Below are 19,304 nucleotides of genomic sequence, written 5' to 3'. Positions count from 1 at the left end.
TTCTCGTAATCTGAAGAACTTCCTGCAGAATTTTCCATGTGTTTTTGGTGTCAAAACGAGTTCTACCGATCAACATAGGCATCCGTTCTCCCTTGACCTAGAAAATATCATGTCCAAGACATCCGTTCTCAGCACAAACAAATAGCTTGGATACTCCTTACATCCATCCCGTTGGATCTACAGGAAAACTAATAAGAGTTACAGTACAAAAGACTATTCTGACATGAAAGGGTTGACGACTTCACACGATGCATCAGTTCAAAAGAGGTATTCCACTCCGCCGCCTAACCATAAACAAGGAATAGCCACGTGGATGGAAAAGAAATCGCCAAGGTTAAGACTTACAATAAAAATGTATGGCGATACTCTGATGTTGCAAGCATCCCGAATTAAATGTCAGGGAGATGACTTCATGAAGAAATGCTGTCAGATGGCTAAGGAAAGACTTCAAATTCTGATTGTCAAGGTACAAAAGCAGACGATATCAGCCTTATCTGCATTCTGTAAAATATTTTTCGAACTAGCCATGAAAAGTTCTTCAGCACTTCACTACGAGGTATAAGCTTCCCTCAAGATGTTCGCCCCTATTTATAAATGCCTGATGAAAGAGTAAAAGTGAAATCAGAAAACTTAGGGATGCATATCTATACTTTCTCAATTTCACATTTCAAGCAATTAATACAAGTACAGATGATCCTGAAAAATGTAATGTCAAAAGCCTATAATGATTACTGCTATTCAAGGGCTGTTAGTAGGAAGAACTGCACTGAATCTGATCACCAATGCCAATAACCAAATAAATGAAACTTTCTTTAATTACACGAAGATGACAGTGAACAATTACATTTAAATGATAATAAATATTAATTGCTCATCAATTATTCCTGCATCAAGCATTGAAACAGGACATACTTATGACATAATCTTATGTATATGCCCTAACCTTGACAGGAGAAACCTCACTTATATTTCATTCTTGATGAATTGAAAGATCCCCACATGCCAGTGTCCACCAGCTTGGATGGTTGGACCATTGGGATCCCTTGCAAAGGGTTGAGTTCAAATCCCTCTTCTTTTCCCCATCCTACATGATAACCCCCGTGGAACTTGAGTGTGCTGTGTGTGTGATGCAATATATATGTACCACGCAACATTAGGTTGGAAGCATTTCAATAAAGTCAAGCTATCTTCCTCACAATATCATCTCAAGAAATGCATCAAAAACAATTCAGCAACTAAAAGTATTTTGTTTAATTAAACCCCCAAGAAAAACTGGATCTTCATTGCATATCCAATAATTTTTGTGCCAGATTTAGCAACTAACAGTATTTTGTTTGATTAGACCTCCAAGAAAAACTGGATCTTTATTGCATATCCAATAATTTTTGTGCCAGATTAGCTAGACAACAAGTGTGCAACCAAAAGAATAAGATTATCATGTGAACTACCTTTATTTTATTTTCTAAGATGAATCACTACCACATTGTGGCATTCCATGTACTAACTCTAATTACTGGAATAATGAAAATCCATAAGCACTTGGACCATATAATTTTTTTCACAAGGGGTGTCACTAATAACTCTATGTAGGGAGTCATCTCAAAATTAAGCTTGTCACTTTTTTAGCATCAAAAAGCTGATTGGATTGTCTCAACAATATTTTCAGGTAATACCATCACTATTTTTTACCTCATATTAAGAAAATAACAAGCCTTTCAAACAAAAGCATCAAAGGCTTTTGGGTTCCTAATGAATCATAAGTGAAAGAAACTATTAATTATAGACAACTATTTAGATATCTTTATTATGAATAACTAATTCTCTAGCAATATGAAGATGCTACTCTACTCGAAGCCAATGGATACATTGAATCATATTCCTACTAGAAAGCCAAATCTTAACCATAACAAATGGAACATATAGTAACAACTAACACACAAAAAACTAGAGCTTTTCTTGCTAAAAAAGGGAATATTAAGGCTGTTGTTATTAGCACATGAAAAACAATATCTGGTTACCATAGAAGCAGTTACACATCAGAAAGTAAAAGAGAATGCATAAGAGACTTAGTTACTTCACCAGGTATTTCAATTCCTCTTGTGTTTCCTGGAATGCCTCCTGCCCCTTTCGCCTTCATCTGAGCTCGATTCTGACTCAGATTCTGAACCCGAATCAGAGTCGGAACTTGAGCTGCTTGAACTTCCAGATTCATCTTCAGAATCAGTAACTGGCTTTTGTTGTTGCATGATTAGCCTTGGCATATTTTTCAGGTGTTCTCTCAGGTTTTCAGTGATACCACCCAGCCCAATTGACGTGAAGAAATTGATGGAAAATCTAGTATTTTTCGGGTTATCCTTGGGAAATATAGAATCAAATGAATCATGCATGGTAGGATCATTGAGACGTTCATTGAGTAAACGAATTCCCAAGTGTTCTGATAACTCCTGCATTCAAAGTTATTATCAACATCATCAGTCGATGGAGAAAAAAAAAGGTAATCTAAGAACAACTTGTACATACCTGAAAGAGAATCTTAATGAAGATTCGAGAAGATGATGTTGTGTCCTCCTCGGTCAAGCGTATATAAGCAAGTACATGCCATGGAAGTGCATCTGTTCCAAGTAAATGAGCAAAGAATTTTGCCACATTGCGCAGCTTATTAGTTTCAAGGCGATGTATCATGGAATATTGCTGCACAAAGCATTTCTCAAAATTTTCTTGGTGAACTTTATTAATCATGCAAAACCGCTGCCCAAGAAGACCATAATATCGTAGATATGTTCTCTCTTGACTGCAGCATTCTAGCAACATTATGCACAATTCCATCTGCAAACAAACAAAGAGACAGGGAACAAGTTCAACAATTCCATTGCTTTAAGGAAAACACATGCTGGACAAAGATGACATAATACTTCCACTTGAGAATCTAAAAACACAATATGAAAAATAATTGGCATATCAAAAAGGTATTTACACGAGGAAAGAAAATTCACTTACAATGGGAGTAAACATGCTAAAAGTAAAGAAAGAAAACAAATGTAATGAAGAAAGCTGTAACACACACATGGCCAAAAAATAATGAGAAAACATCTGATATGAAAAACGACCAAATAGTTACACTTTTTCCTACATCCATTGATACCATAGTTAGGTAATAGTGGTACATCATTCAATCCACTTACTAGTAAAAAGTAGGAAGCATAAAATCCAAATTTTGGTGCCCCTTCATAAATTCAAAGGATGCCCATCTTCATCTCATATTCTTCCATATATACTCTGCATATCATTAACCCTCGACAAGGATATACTTAACTAGCATTAAACTGAGGTATGATTAAATGTTTAAAATGGTCCCACTCTCAATGTTGCTCTCTTTTTTTCCACATTATACCTTGCTATGTCAATGATGAGTTTCTATGGGCAGATATTCAATCGACCAATATCTTTATCAATGAAGGTCAGAACAAGACTTACCATTATCTTTATCACTCACAGGTCAAAACAAGTCCTGATCCATAGCAGGTCCGTCTCGTTTTGCCTAATTTCTTTTATCCAAGGATAAATCTTGATTCAAGATATTTAAGGGCGTTTTTCAGTATGATCCCAGAGTAGAATTGGATTTTTACTGATAACAGTTAAATTTCAAAAGAAATAAAACATCTATCAATTGGAGTTTCATTTGTAGATGTTCATTAACCTTAAAGAAGCATGTATGACACTTGTTACTTGACAAGGATTTTCGTGAAATATAGGCATCCAAAGGGGCAGTTAATAGAATTTCTCCAATATATATTACTCTGCATCATAGGTTAAAGAAGCACAGGATAAAGAGTGCTGCAAGACAGATCAATATGCTGATATACCATTGTACTACGCATGTTTCAACATTATTTGATTATTTTTTTATTATCTCTTTGGCATGCCTGCCAGAACTGCTACAAGTAGTTTGCTGAAATCAATATCAAACTTGCTACAAGTATTTTAGACCTTTTCCATATTGCCTTCATCACCAGTTCAATGAAGCTATCTAAACTTATCCTCAAGCAAGATTGAGTAACATGCAGTTGATATATAATAAGCAGGCTATCCAAAAGCTCAAATCATGTAGGTCAGTATTCTATATGAACAATGAACACACTAATACTAAATTAAACTTATATCATTTAGTATTAGTATTACTGGACAAATGTCCAGTAAAGGAAGCAAAAGTAAAGAATAAGGAGACACGAAAATGAATGATATCATTTATTGCAAAAATGACAACAAAATGAGACTAAAGTTGTCTGCTCAATCACATAACCATGTCCCATCTAAGTCAAAAGAAAGTTCAGCATAAAATTTTCCCATAAAAGCTACACAAATTTCTCACAGAAAAGAAAAGGCAAGAGTAATTGTTCTATGATTTGGATGCTTCCATAGCAAGTTTAGTAACATGCTTCAATTTATAATACCAGTTCAGATGAATAATGAAACAACTCAAATGCAATATATGTATAACAACAACAACAAAACTATAAGTCCTAACTATTTGGGGTTGGCTACATGGATCTTTTGCCGTCATTGAAATATGTAAACAGTCATATGCTTAGTGAAATTTAAAGTACTTAAGTCTTTATTTATAATTTCTATTAAGGTCTTTTTAAATCTTTCCTCTATCTTTCCTTTGTATTACGAAAATTAATCATTTCACCTCTTCTAACTACTGCATCCGAAGGTCTTATAATCACATATTCATACTATCTTAAACGATTTTCTCTCATCTTATTTTCTACCGAAGCGATTCCTAGTTGTTCACGAATAAAAGTATTTATTTTTCTATCTTTCATACAGTGATTGCAAAAGGCGCTCGGGCGCTCGCCTAGGCGCTCGGGCGAGGCGAGGCAAGGCCCGAGCGCCTCGCTAATGTCCCAGGCGGCACGCTTCAAACAGGCGCCGCCTGGGAGCTCGCCCGAGCCCAGGCGCTGGGCGCTTCGGGCGAGCGCCTGGGTAAACCAAGGCGACCGAACCAGAATTTTAGGTCTGGTTCGGTCCTGGTTCGGTTGTTAGTTGGTTCAATCGAACCAACTAAACCGATATAACCCCAACCCTAACCCTAACCCTAACCCAACACTAACCAGCTGCCGCTGCCGCTCTCAATCCCGATCCCGATCCCGATCCCGATCGCGATCTCGTCGCTTGCTGCTGCTGCTCCAGCTGCCGCTGCTCGCGCCTCCCGCGAGCCCTCCCGCGAGCCTTCCCGCGCGAGGCGCCTCCTGCGAGCCCTCCCGCGAGCCTTCCCGCTGCTCGCGCCTCCCTCGAGCCCTCCCGCTGCTCACGCCTTCCGCTCCCTTTCCCTTTCCCGCTGCCGCTGCTTGCCGCCGCTGCTTCCTCGTTTCTCCGTCAGCAGGTTTATACTGTTAATGCGATTATATTTATTAATTATATTATATATTTTTATATTTTTATTTAAAATTTTAAATAATTATATTTATTAATTATATTTTATATTTTTATATTTTAGCGCCTCGCTTCGCTCGGGCGAGCGCCTAGCGCCTCGGGCGTTTTTGGACCTTGGCGCCTTTTGGCGCCTAACGCTTTTTAAATCACTGCTTTCATAGTAACTCCACATAACCATCTCAACATTCTCATCTTGACAACACAAACTCTTTGTATAAGTTATTTTTTCATTGCCTAACACTTACATCCATAAAGCATTGTTGGTCTCACAACTGTCTTATAAAATTTTTCTTTTAATCTCAAAGGTATATGATAATCACACAAAACTACCGACGCCCCTCGCCATTTTAATCATTCTATTTTTAAACTATGAATAATAGTTTCATCGATCTCTCCATCGTGTTAAATAATTTATCCAACATAGCTAAAGCTTTTAACTTAAAAGGACTTCCTATTCATCCAATTTAACTATATTCTCCTATCTATTTCTAGAATCACTAAAATTATATTTTTTATATTTAGTTTTAGTCCTACTTAATCTAAAACCTTTAGTTTCTAAGGCTTGCCTCCATAGCTCAAGTTTATAATTAATTTCACTTAATAAAAATCATTCTTCTTTTTCTCCATACACTTTATCATTAAGTGTCTTAATAAATAAATAGCTTATATGATTGATCTTCTAGTGATAAAACCAAACTGATTTTCAATGAGATTTGTTTCAAGTCATCCTACTTTTGATGACTCTTTCCTAAAGTTTCATAGTATATCATTTAATTCCTCTATAATTTGAATAATTTTGTATGTCACCTTTATTTTTGTAAATCGGCACTAAAATTTTTTTTCTCCATTAAGTAAGCTAGTTAACCAAACTACTCACTTGTTCCCTAAACTTCTCTAAACCTCAATTGAGATACCATCAAGCCCTACACTTAGTTATTTTTACTTCATTAGCTTTAATTTTATGAACAAATCTATGATTATTAAATCTACCACTATTATTTATCATTAGATCTAAGTCCTATATGGAATATTTATTAAATAATTTATAAAAATATTTTTTTCATTTTACTTAAATCTCGTTATCACTAACAAGTATTCTTTGATCTTCATTTTTAATGCATCTAATATTACCTAAATCCTTATACTTTCTTTCCTTGGCTTTAGCAATTCGATATATATCTCTTTCATCATCTTTAGTACCTAATCTATTATAAAAATTATCATAAGCTTTATATCTTACCATACTAACTGTTTTTTTAGCCTCTTTTTTAGATTCTTTATATCTTTTAATTTTTTTTCTATTTTTTATAATTTTGTCAATGTTTAAAACATGATCTTTTAATAAAAAATATTTTTTAAACTCCTTCGCATCACCACCAACTCTCTCTTAAGGGTACACTTCTATCTTTAATTTCATTAAGAATATCTTTCGTTAAGCCCAAATCTTGTTAGCCATCATAGTCCAAATAATATTAATATTATCCTCATCTAAGTTTCAAGTCACCTCTCTTTTCATCTTAACCTTAAAAGTGTTTCCATTATCATCTTTAAAATTCCACCATCTAATCCTAGCAAAATTTTCTATTATCTTTTTCTTTTTTATTTTCTACAGTAAATATCTAATACCATCAACCTATCTTGATCCATGAAACTTCCGTTAGGTATAACTTTACAATTCTTATAAATAACTTTATCTACTTTCTTGTGAGAAAAAATTCTATATGACTATAGTTGTTATAACTCTTATAAATAATCAAATGTTCATCTCTTTTTTTAAAGTGGGTATTTATAATTATAAGATCATACAAAGTTGCAAAATCTAAAATCATACCACCATCTTTATTTCTCTCTCCATAACCAAAGTCCTCATGCACCCCTTTATATTCACCATATGTTTTCTCTACATTATCATTTCAATCTCCTCTAATTATAAGTTTTTCGATTATAGGCATTCCTTGAATGATATCATCTAAATTTTTCCAAAATTTTCTTTTGGTTTGATCACCCAATCCAACTTAAGAGACATAAGCACTAATGACATTCAAAATATTCTTTCACAAATTTTATAACTATAATTCTATCTCCTAATCTTTTTACATCTACAACATTGTTTTTAAGATCCTTATCAACAACAATTCCTACACCATTTTTTGTGTTTAACTTTTTCGGCATATCAAATTTTAAATTCGATACTATCAATCTCTCTAGATTTTTCCCCTACCAACTTAATCTCTTGTAAGCAAATAATATTTATTCTTCTTCTGATCATAGTGTCTACCAATTTTAATATTTTCCCTGAAAGTGTTCTTATATTCTAAGTAGTTAACCGAACCCTCTATTCTTGCACTAACTTCTTTACTTCCATTGATCCAAAACAATATCTAGGCGCCAATGTGATAGGTTGCTTCTGAGCGACCTCCTAGCCCACCGTTTGCAATTCAAAACAACTAAGTGGTGAAGGCAACCCACATCACTTCCAAATTACGACCTAGCTCTATATTAAAATCAATTAAGATCCATGTTCATGAGATCTAGCATAGTTTTACGTTGGTTATCAATGACCTACACGACTCTCCATCTTTTTCATCCGGGCTTGGGATCAGCATTGCCGATGTTGGCGCTGAAGCCAAATGCACTGTATGTAACATCTATAAATTTAGTACATAAAAAAATAAGCATGAATCAATTAAGAGCACAATGTTCTGTCGATTTCTAAAATTTCAATTATGATTCGACAACCACATATTCAAAATTTTAATTAAACAAATACAAATAAATAGGGGAACTAGGAAAAGTTGAATCAAATCAATATAGTTACATAACTAACAAACAATAGTAGACAAGTGTACACAAAACCAAACCTAAAAACACGGAGAACTAGGACGTGGATCATGTCTATCAGCTAATGAAAATAAAAGCACTATAATTTATAATAGTTACTAACAAGTATGTTATGATATTAATAGTAGTAGAATAATTCAAATGATTTATCTATATAAATATCCTTCCCATGTCAAAGGAAATACAAGTTTTAATACCCATTGATAAAATTTCCTCGTATTAATTTACTTTCTTTCTCTAAATCATGTATTCAGTAGTTCAGAATCTAGGAAATAAAAGTATAATTGAATATTGGATTCGAAAACTTGCCTCATTTTTTAAGAAAACATTCTCACATTCTTCGTTCGGGTGGGGTTTAGAAAACATTCCCACATTTTCTAAGATACAATTTTCCTAGTGCCCACAGTCTTATTTTTGAAGAAAACATTACCACATTCTTCCTTCGGGTGGGGATCCACCCAAAGAATGAAGAGAACTTGGAGAGGAACTTTCGACTTATGTTGAAGTTCAAAAGGAAAAAGAGCTAAATTTTGTGGATGACAATATAATCATGCAAAATAAAATCACACTCATCATTTTTCAAAAGAAATAGGCTTTTGTTCTATTGATCGACCATTTGGCCTTTCAGATTGTTTGCAATGAAAAACTGCTTCCATAGACAAACATGATTTATTCTCTTACAAAGAACAAATTCAATCTTATGCAATGCACACAAAGTTAACCAAATAATATGTATAGCATTGTGGAGGCATGCCTTTAAGCATTTAGACCTACAAAAAAAGAAAAAACAAAATGTACTCTGAAGGAAGAATTAGTGAAGCCTCTAGGCCTTGATTGAAGTGATACCCAAAACCCAAGTCGCAATCACTTCATAGCATATGGGACACTGATCGAAGTTAAGAATTCAAGCACTGGAAAATGTCTAAAAAATAGATAAATGTTTTACAAGATATGGACCTTAAATTCATGTCACAGTAGAGAAAAAAAACCAAATAACCTCTTCTATATTTTTGCAATAATCTACATAATTTTATCCTTATCCAAGGTGTTAAATCCCTGACCAACACCAATCTCAACAATCGAGCAGACCAATATTGTTATTGTACCAAAAGGTGGCAAACCGAGCAACATCAAGCTGTATGGTTTGTTATCAATTCTTGGCCAGACCAATTAATATGAGTCGGTATGCACCACCAGTATTCTAAACCGTGGCTTCTCAATTAGAAAGTTCATCATGTTATATGATTATAGATCAATTCATTAACTCAAATTATTAGCTGAATGTTATTTTTGTCCTTTGAGCAACTGCCATTTCTGCAAAATTTCTTCTCAAAATTCCACATTTAAAAAAAAAAAAATCTCTTGTGCCTGTGGCCATGAGATTATATAGCTTATGATACATTCTTATTGGTAGTTATCATTCTCCACAAAGAAATCTAATAAAAGGCTCTACAACCTATATGGTTACGCTTAATATGGAGCAAATATCATCATATACCAGGACTGATCAGAATAAGCAACATTAGGTGTCTATAGGATAAAATTGAATTAGCAACACAGACCAATTGAAGCAATAATGCCTTCTAAAGGGAAAGTAGATCGCAAACAAAGCCCGTACAGGGCATAACTTACCTCCTGACCAGGCTCAAGTTTGATTTTTAACAACTTATGTCCAGCCTCCTCAAAATCAACACTTGACATAATTGTAAGATATATGGTTCTTCGTAAGTTGACAAGATTTGTCTCGGTTTCATCTTTTATTTTCATTTCTTCTGTTTCATCTTCCTCAGATTCTTCTTCCTCCTCATCATCAGAGACCACATCAGAGCCTTCTTCATCTTCAGAAGACTCATCATCAAGAATCCTCTTTTTAAGGTCCTCATAAGCCTTTTCATCGTCAAGAAAATTCAAATTTGGTTTAAAGACATCTGCAAATAAAAAAAAAAAGATCTATGATAGTCATCAAGGAAAGAACACCTAAACAGATGAACTAATTTATTAAACATAAATACCAAGATGTGTCTCTGGATCAATCTCCTCATCAAGGGATATCTCATGGGTAAGTTGCTCCTCTTGCTCAACAAGGTCCAGCTCTGGACGAATAGCAGGAAAACCCTATAGAGAATCGTCAGACCAAAGGAAAATTTTCAGCCAACAGAATATCCTAGGATCTTTTACATGAGACATGCATATTAAAGCACTTGTACTGATAAAACCATACCTGAAATTTGGCTTTTCGTATCGCAAAAAGTCCTTCAATCAAAAATTGGACCCTTTTATCTATTTCTCCCTCATGAAGTATACCACGAAAACGTTCAAATATACCTGTAGATAAAAATATCTACATGTCAAATTATGAAAGAATAACACTCCTTAAAGAAATTGTTGAAAAAGGCAATTAACAATACTAGCATGTGGCTTGAAGTGACTAGTAAAAATACAACACAAGAAGTTGAACCAAAAAGGGATATACACAGATAACCCAAAACCACAGAAACCATGGTCCATGTTGAGATATACCAAATGCTGCTCTAAAATGTATATTCCTATTTATACCCTAAAATTGCCACTTAGATTACTATTTTATGATCAAGTATGTAAAATACATGTGAATGTGTACTGTAATGACTATCACTTATGCAATAAGGTTAAAAAGATAAGATACAAAGGCAAAAATTTGCGTTTATTCACAGCATCAAATTATCATCATACAAAGAGAAGAGACGTTGAAACTTCTGAAGCTACATACATCAACTATACATCTTGATATCTTCTCAAAGTTGGACTATCTGAATAAAGGGTGTCAGTGAATCGTCACTTCCGAATATTTCATTTATTTGGGAATGCTTCTTCATTGCTCTCTTTGTAACACAGAAATTTGAAAAACAATGCTGAAAAACAAATAACAACAAACCATAACATTGCAGTTATTTGTGATCACTACAAAAACAATGTTGACAAACATATAACAACAAACCATATCATTGCAGCTATTTATGATCACTATCTGTTGCATGGATCTCCTCCCATCAGTATGTTCTACAATATAGATCCTTTGTTAAATTAAGTGCATTTTGAAGTTTCTCAGTTCCTCTGCTCCTCTCTTTGCAATACTAATGCTAATTGGTTCACCTTGCCTAACCAAAGTTTATGCTCCTTTTCTTATGCCTAGACCATCTAAGATGTTTCCCCTCATTGTTGTCTCCTACTGAGATTAACAATTCACAAGTGGAAGTGTTTCTTATTCTATATTTTCTTGATATTTATTTTGCTTTTATTGAACGATAAGTTCAAACAGTGATTGTCTGCATACTTGATTGTCAATGTCTTATTATCAGTGATTTCAATAGGCGATTAGGTGCTCGTCTAGGCACTCGAGCAAGGCGAGGCGAGGCCCGAGCGCCTCGCTTCATTTCCAGGCGTCGGGCGCTTCGGGCGAGCGCCTGGGTTAAACTAGGCGACCGAACTAGCGTTTTAGATCTGGTTCGGTCTCCGGTGCTATAGATGATTCAATCGAACCAACTAAAGCACCAATATCAGCGCGACTTCCCTAACCCTAACCCTGCTCGCTGTTCAAGCTGCCTCTCCCGTTGCTCGCTGCCGCTGTCGCCGCTCCCGCTCCCGTTGCCACTGTCGCTGCTATCATTGCCACTGTCTCCGCTCGCCGCTCCCGTTGCTCGCTCCTGTCGTTGCCACTGTCGCCGCTTGCCGCTCCCGCTGTCGCTGCTGCTGCTCGCTGCTACCGATGTCGCTGCCATTGTCACCACTTGCCGCTCCCGCTACTACCGTTGCCGTTGCCACTATCATCGCTCGCCGTTGCCGCTCCCGCTTTTATCAATCAGCACCCTCAGTCTTCCCTTACGCTCTTCTCTTCTCTTTCGATAATATACTGTTAACAGTACACAGTATACTGTTAACTGTATACTAGTAACAGTATTTGTATTTATTAGATTAATAATATATTATTTTGATTTTAATACTATTAATTTTTATTTATTTAAAATTATTGTTAGGTTTCAGGATAAAATGACAAGTGTACAGAGTAACTCAATAGAGTCTCCAATGGCATCAAAAAAAGATCCTGCATGGAAGTATAATTATCTAAAGGATCCGAAAGATCCTAATGCAGTGACTTGCATGTTCTGCGATAAGACTACTAGAAGTGATATTTTCCGTGCAAAACAACATCTAATAAGAAATTTCAAGAATGCAATAGCTTGCAAAAAGTGTCCACCTAAGGTAAAAGAAGAATTGTTGAGTTATATGAATGAAAAGAAGACGCAAAAGAATGAATCTTACAGGAATTTATCAGAAGACAATGTTGAACATCTCAGGGATGAAGAAGAAGATTATTCTATGAGTATTAACCCAAGTAGGAAAAAAGTATATGACAAAAAAGGAAAAAAAATTATGAGTACTAAGAAGGGTAAAAAAGGATTGATGGATCTATATATGTTTCAAGGATTATAGAAGCAACAAGGGCAAGCAGGAGGCTCAAAATTTAGACAAACAAATATAAGTGATGCTTGTGATAAAGAAATAAGAGAAAAAATAATTCAGCACATTGCTCGTTTCTTCTATCAGGCTAGTCTTCCCCTTAGTACAACTCGTTTAGATAGTTTTAAGGAAATGATTGAAGCTATTGGAAGATATGGTGCAGGATTAAAACCTCCAAGTTATTATGAGATACGAGTTCCATTGTTACAAAAAGAGTTGAATTATACAAATGACTTACTAAAGGGTCATAAAGAATCATGGGCAACACATGATTTCTCTATTATGTCAGATGTTTGGATTGACAGGAGGCGCAGGAGTATAATTAATTTTATGGTTAACTGTTCTTTAGGGACTATGTTTGTGAAGTCAATAGATGCTTCATCTTTTGTAAAATCTGGAGACAAGATATATGATTTACTTGACAAGTTCGTGAGAGAAATTGGAGAACAAAATGTCGTTCAAATCATAACAGACAATGGAAGCAACTATGTATTAGCTGGTAATATTCATCTTTTGAATTTTTAAATTTTTAAAATTTTGAATTATTTTATCTTCAATTAAATTGTTAAACTCTTAAGTCTTATCATTTTTTTTTATCCTTTGTTTCAGGTAAATTGCTTGAAACAAAAAGACAACACTTATATTGGACTCCATGTGCAACACATTGTATTGATTTAATGTTGGAGGATATTGGAAAGATCTTAGACATCCAAAAAACCTTAGAAAGGGCAATTTTTGTTGTTGGATTTCTTTATAATCATATTGGAGCTTTGAATATGATGAGAGAATTCACAGGAAACAAAGAATTAGTGAAATATGATGTCACTCGATTTGCTACTTCATTCTTGGCATTACAGAGCGTGCATCATCAAAAACATAATCTGAGAAACATATTTACCTCTGAGAAATGGGTGACAAGCAAATGAACAAAAGAAGCAAAAAGCAAGAGAGCTACTGATATCATCTTAATGCCATCCTTTTGGAATCATGTAGTTTATATATTAAAGGTAATAACCTCATAAAAATAAGATTGCAATGGGATATATTTATGAGGCTATGGATAAAACGAAAGAGATGATTAAAAGGTCTTTTAATGAAAATAAAGAAAAATATGAGAAAATTTTTACAATCATTGACGAAAGATGGAATTGTCAACTCCATCGTCCCTTACATGCAATAGGATATTATTTGAACCCTGAATTCTTTTGTAAGATTAAATCTGTTGGGTTTGATGTAGAAGTTTTAGATGGGTTATATCAGTGCGTTGCGAGATTAGTTCCAAACCTTGAGGTGCAAGATAAAATTATTCGTGAATTATCTTTATATAAAAATGCCGAAGGTCTTTTTGGAATTCCAATGGTCGTTCGATATAGGACAACTACGTCTTCAGGTATTAATAATTTGATATAATTAATTTCATCTATAGTATGTTACTATGTTATTGCTAATAATAACATAAATTTTGCAATTGAATGGTGCAGTCTATTTGAAAATTTCACCCCGAACTTATAATAATTTGCTATCAAAGTACTTAGTTTGACATGTAGTGCTTCGGGTTGTGAGAGAAACTAGAGTGTCTTTGAGCATGTAAGAATCACTAAATATTTTTGTTTTAATTTATTTATTTATTTAGCTAAATGTATGAATATATTTTTTAAATTATATGATATGACAGATTCACTCAAAGAGAAGAAATCGGTTGGAACATCAACGATTACACGATCTTATTTACATAAAGTATAATTAAGCTTTGAAGGCTCGTCATGATTTGCTAAATAGAATTGATCAAATCTCATTGCAAGATATTGATGATTCAAATGAGTGGTAGGTGGGAGAAATAAGTGCCAACTTGCAAGATGCCGAAGATGAGCTTGTATTTGAAAATGATAGATTAACATGGGAAGATATGGCAAGAGCTTCAAGTGTTGGAGAATTACAAACATATACAAGACAGATGATAAAGAGAAAAATAGTGCAAAAGCATCAAGCTCGACTTCTACTATTGTTGAAGACATAAAGAATGAAATATATTTTGATAAAGAGAAAAGACAAGAGAAAGAGGACGAATTCAATGAAGATGATTTATGTGAAAATGATAATAATATTGATTATGATGAATGACTTTGATGTAAAATTTTATTGTTTTGAATTTTGAGACTTTTTGTTAATGTGACATTATGATTTTGTACTCTAGATTTTCTTAATTTAATAGTATATTTTTATTTAAAATTTTAAATAATTATACTTATTAATTATATTATATATTTTTATATTTTAGCGTCTCACTTCGCTCGGGCGAGCGCCTAGCGCCTCGGGCGTTTTTGGACCTTGACGCGTTTTGGCGCCTAACGTTTTTTAAATCACTGATTATTATATTTTATTTTATTGTATTCCGTTGCTTGATTCTTAATAGCTCATGGTCTCTTATTCATTTTTAATGGTGCTATGCTCATATATATACTTAGACTTTTATGAATTTTATTTTTAATACCTAAACATATTTAATCAACATATTGATATTAGTTATACCTTGGATTCCTTCTATTACCCATGTGAGCAGAAGCCCTATAAGATCAAATTAACTGGGAAGAATTGATATCGATATTATGATTATGATTACCAAAAAGCTGTGGTACAATACTTAACTTTAAAGATAACATAGTAAACACAAGCACTTTGTTGCCCTCAATACACAAACAATCATCCATCAAAACATGTATTGTACATATGATATTCTTCTGCCAGAATTTAAATCCTCATTCAAGTACATCAAACAAATAAAAAGGCTAGAAGTCTGCAAAAATTAAAGAATATTTGGTATCAACAGTTCAAATTTAGGTTTGAACATTACAGAACTCAAGTGTGATCTAATACTCTAATTGTAGGATTTTCTTTTTTGGCAAAGGGCAAGTGGCGAAAGAATGATTCGAGCCCAGGACCTTACAATATTCTATTAAAGTTTTTACCAGCTAAGCTAACCAAGACCTTCAAAATATATCGGATGAAGTTTTAAAATCTCAACCTTTGATAAGTGAGTCTCGTGCACCACCGCCAAACTGATGTTTAAGGTGTAATTAGAGGATCTTATCCAAATTTAAAATATATTTACTACAATCATTGTAAAACTTTTACTCTTGGTAGTTGTTTTTTTTGTCTTAGCCCTGCTAGCTAGTGTTGCCTTTTCATTTGTAATGAGTGTCGATGAAGAACAAATCTAGCAAATGCTTCATTTTAAAGATCACCAATCTAATAGGTACATAATTTCATAGTTGGAACAAGATAATTCCAATTATTTTTAGATTACAAGGCACCTATAGCCACAACCTTAGGGAAGAAGAATCAAAATGAAGAGCCACATCTCAAAATGCAAAAAATAAAAAGGTTCCTAAAAATAACCAATATGAAAAATTATCCAAAGTAGAAAATGCTTTGTAAACAAAAACTAGCTCACCATGGAGGCCTTGGGGTGAAATGTCCTGAAGTAATGCTCCACATTCTTTCACGAATCCAACAGCAACCTTCGCATGGATAAAGAAAAGATATAAGAGAAATCCAAAACAATTGTAGGCGCACCAATATCTTAATCATAGCATTTTACCTCTACGCTGTCATCTGTAGGATTTTCCAACAGCACAGTGAGAAGCTCTAAAGCAATAACCTCATGTGCTACTAGTTGATTCACTAAATGAGCTATAAATTTGGTTGCAGCAAGTAGTTGAGGCTAAAAACAGAGAACACAGACAACATATCAGAGGTTAACATTTTTTACTTGAGCAAAAAATACAAAATGAAACTGCAGCTAGATAATAAGAAACCCAAATGCCTACCTTGTCATTCCTTTTATAAGCCCTCTTGAGTTGCAAGACAATTCTCACAACAAGAAGCCTACCAATTAAAGGAAACTTGGTATTGACAACTGCAACCAATGCAGCAAAGACATCCGTAAATCCAGGGGATGCCATTTGGGACTTCATGCATGAACGGCAGAAAAGTCCCCGTCCACGAATCAAATTCTCCATGAAGAGCTCAGGAATTATGTTCTTAATGTTTGTAGCATTTACTTTATTCACTAGCCCATTGATACTCTTCCTCAGGGCATCCCAGCTCAATCTCTGGTATGCCTCGCTGCTCTTATCCTGCACTTCACGCATCATTTGGGCCATCCTGTGAGGAGGAATGTAGATACCACCAGTCCTTCCGATATTAGAATCTGAAGCAGGTGCTGGTGGTGGTTGACTCTCCACCTTCTTGATCTCTTGGTCTCGGCCCTTGCCTTCTTCTGCAGTCCTATCCCTATGGTTTTCACTATCATAATCCCTATGTCGGTCATCTGAACGCCGATCACTATTTCTGTTATTCCTTTCTCGCCGTCGAGGGCTTTCTTCCTCATCTGACGATTGCTCTTCACCGTCTCTTCTCCATTCTTCGTGTCGTCGGCCTCCCTTTCGTCCACTGGAACGGGCTTCTCGTCTCCGAGGTGGGCTCTCCTCAAACTTATCCCTCCTATCCCTGTGGAGATGCGAATCTCTATCACGCAACTCGTCGTCGTCTCTCATTCTCTTTCGCCTGCTATCCTCCTCATCGGACCGTTGCCTTCTTTTCTCCTTCCCCTTCCCAGCGTCCTCATCACTACCACGCCGCCTCTTTTTCCTCCTCGCCTCGCCATCATCCTCACTACCGCTACCGCTCAACCTCCTTTCCTTCTTTCCCTGGTCATCTTCTTCATCGCTATCGCGCCGCCTCCTACCGGATATGTGATTCCTCGATTTCCCTTCTTCATCGCGAAGATGTCGATGTCGGCGCTCAGTCGTCGATCGCCGCACCTTCTCGCGGCTATCAGAATCGGAACTCTCGCTCTCCGAGCCGCGACGGCCTCTACGCTCAACGGGCGAAACCCTAGAATTGGCGCCGCGGGACAGAGAAGTTCCGAAGCCGTTCGGGGAGCCGCGATTAGCGGCGGCGGCTCCTCCGAATCTTCTGCTTTCGCGGTGGCGGTGGCGGCGACGGCTTCTTCGGTCTTGGGAGTCGGAGGAGTCGCTGGTCGCCATGGTCTGGCTCAGGACAAGGTGTCTGATTTCGATCCTAATTACGGTAGGAGTTGGGGGAGGCGGCGAGGAGACCTCTAGCGAACCCGGATCCAGATTGATGCGAACGGATGGAAATTTGAATCGTAGAAGGTCAGTGTGTGGGCTGAGGCCCAATACAGAGCCCGGATGTCGGATCATAGTGTGATCAAAATAGAATCCAAATAGAACAGAGTGCTCATCGGATTTATGTCACGATCAGCCTGTTTATTACTGGATCCGTTTAGGATCCGAGTTGGAGCATCTGTTGTCAGTCCATAAATCCATGGATAATGTAAATGCTGAGATAAACCGTAAATCCCAGCGTAACTTTCCGTCGTTTGTTGCATTGGATTCCACTGTCGGCTTGTTCATTTTGGGTCTTCCGAACTTTTTGATTGTTCGTGACTGAGACCATCTACTAACAACAATTACATTATATATATATATATATAAACAGTAATTGTTTACATGTTTGATATATGGTTGTCACAAAGTTGATCCGACCTATTCCGTATTTTAAATTTTGTCACGTTTGGAATTAGGAAACACTTCAATTTAGGTTGAGGTATAATTGAAGTTTAACCAAAGAAGCCCAAATCGTTAGGTGATTTATTTGGAGTTGACGTCCTTTTAAGTTCGAAAATGGTTTGAACATCAAACCTCTGCTCAAAGAGGTCATACAAAACTTGCGATAAGACTCCTCCGACGCCATTTGTTCGTGTTAGACCAAAAAATACAAAGCTGATGGTTCAATAGAATGATTGAATTCTAAGACTATGAAATCGTACCAGGCAAGGATTAAATAAATGAAATTGAGTTCTTCTATTTACAGAATCCATTTTGTAATCTTCATTTATTATATATATATATATATATATATATATGTAATACCGAGAGAATGAGAAATAGAATTTGAAAGGTTGAAAGTTATATTTACTGAAAATATTTTTGGAATAGAATAAAGGGATAAAAAACTTCTCACCCTAAAGATAATTAAATAAAATATATAATTAAAAAAAAATTCATCATTTACTAGATACAAAGACTAAACTCATCTTGACAAACTAAAGAGATACAAAATTAAATGATAGAACTTAAAAAGTTTATATAAATACAATCAGATTTTGAATTGTTTCTCACTTAAAACACTAAAATAAATATTAATGCATAAAACAACCTTTTATAGATTAGGAACTAACAAATAAAACCTTATTAGAAAGTTGGGTTCCCTCCTATTAAAGCTTAAAGAGGGTTCTAAGGGAGGTGTGTGAGGGAAACCTTATAAAAGAGGGGTGTAAAGGTTGTCTCCTAAACCTGTGAAAAAGATAAGGTGTAAAAAAGTAATTGAACTTTGTCCGATTGAAAGAAGATCGTTAGTGGATGCCGGTGGCCTCGATAGAAAAGGAATCGGTGGAGTGGATATAGGTCACGACGACCGAACCACTATAAAACAGTTTGCATTTT

At 35.4% G+C, this 19,304-nt stretch overlaps 1 protein-coding gene across 1 annotated transcript; it reads right to left on the bottom strand.

Moving 5' to 3' along the window:
- Positions 1–92: 92 nt before the first annotated feature.
- LOC135629551 (uncharacterized) lies at positions 93–17,907 on the bottom strand. Its single transcript, XM_065137077.1, has 9 exons — positions 16,602–17,907; positions 16,373–16,495; positions 16,226–16,292; positions 10,499–10,602; positions 10,290–10,392; positions 9,910–10,205; positions 2,521–2,826; positions 2,080–2,444; positions 93–598 (listed from the first exon to the last, which is right to left on the bottom strand). The coding sequence occupies exons 1-8, from the start codon at positions 17,820–17,822 to the stop codon at positions 2,088–2,090; spliced, it is 2,577 nt and encodes an 858-aa protein (XP_064993149.1). The 5' UTR covers positions 17,823–17,907; the 3' UTR covers positions 93–598; positions 2,080–2,087.
- Between the last annotated feature and the right edge of the window lie 1,397 nt (positions 17,908–19,304).

This window comes from Musa acuminata, chromosome BXJ3-1 (genome assembly GCF_036884655.1).
Source record: "Musa acuminata AAA Group cultivar baxijiao chromosome BXJ3-1, Cavendish_Baxijiao_AAA, whole genome shotgun sequence".
NCBI classification, from domain to species: domain Eukaryota; kingdom Viridiplantae; phylum Streptophyta; class Magnoliopsida; order Zingiberales; family Musaceae; genus Musa; species Musa acuminata.
This window is presented reverse-complemented; position numbering and strand designations above follow the sequence as displayed.

What these genes read in the sequence shown, in the direction of transcription:
- LOC135629551 (XM_065137077.1), bottom strand. Translation starts at nt 17,822, where the DNA reads ATGGCGACCAGCGACTCCTCCGACTCCCAAGACCGAAGAAGCCGTCGC. An exon ending in CTACAGATGACAGCGTAGAG is followed by an intron (nt 16,293 to 16,372) that starts GTAAAATGCTAT and finishes ATCCATGCGAAG; the next exon opens with GTTGCTGTTGGATTCGTGAA. An exon ending in TTCACCCCAAGGCCTCCATG is followed by an intron (nt 10,603 to 16,225) that starts GTGAGCTAGTTT and finishes TTTTATCTACAG; the next exon opens with GTATATTTGAACGTTTTCGT.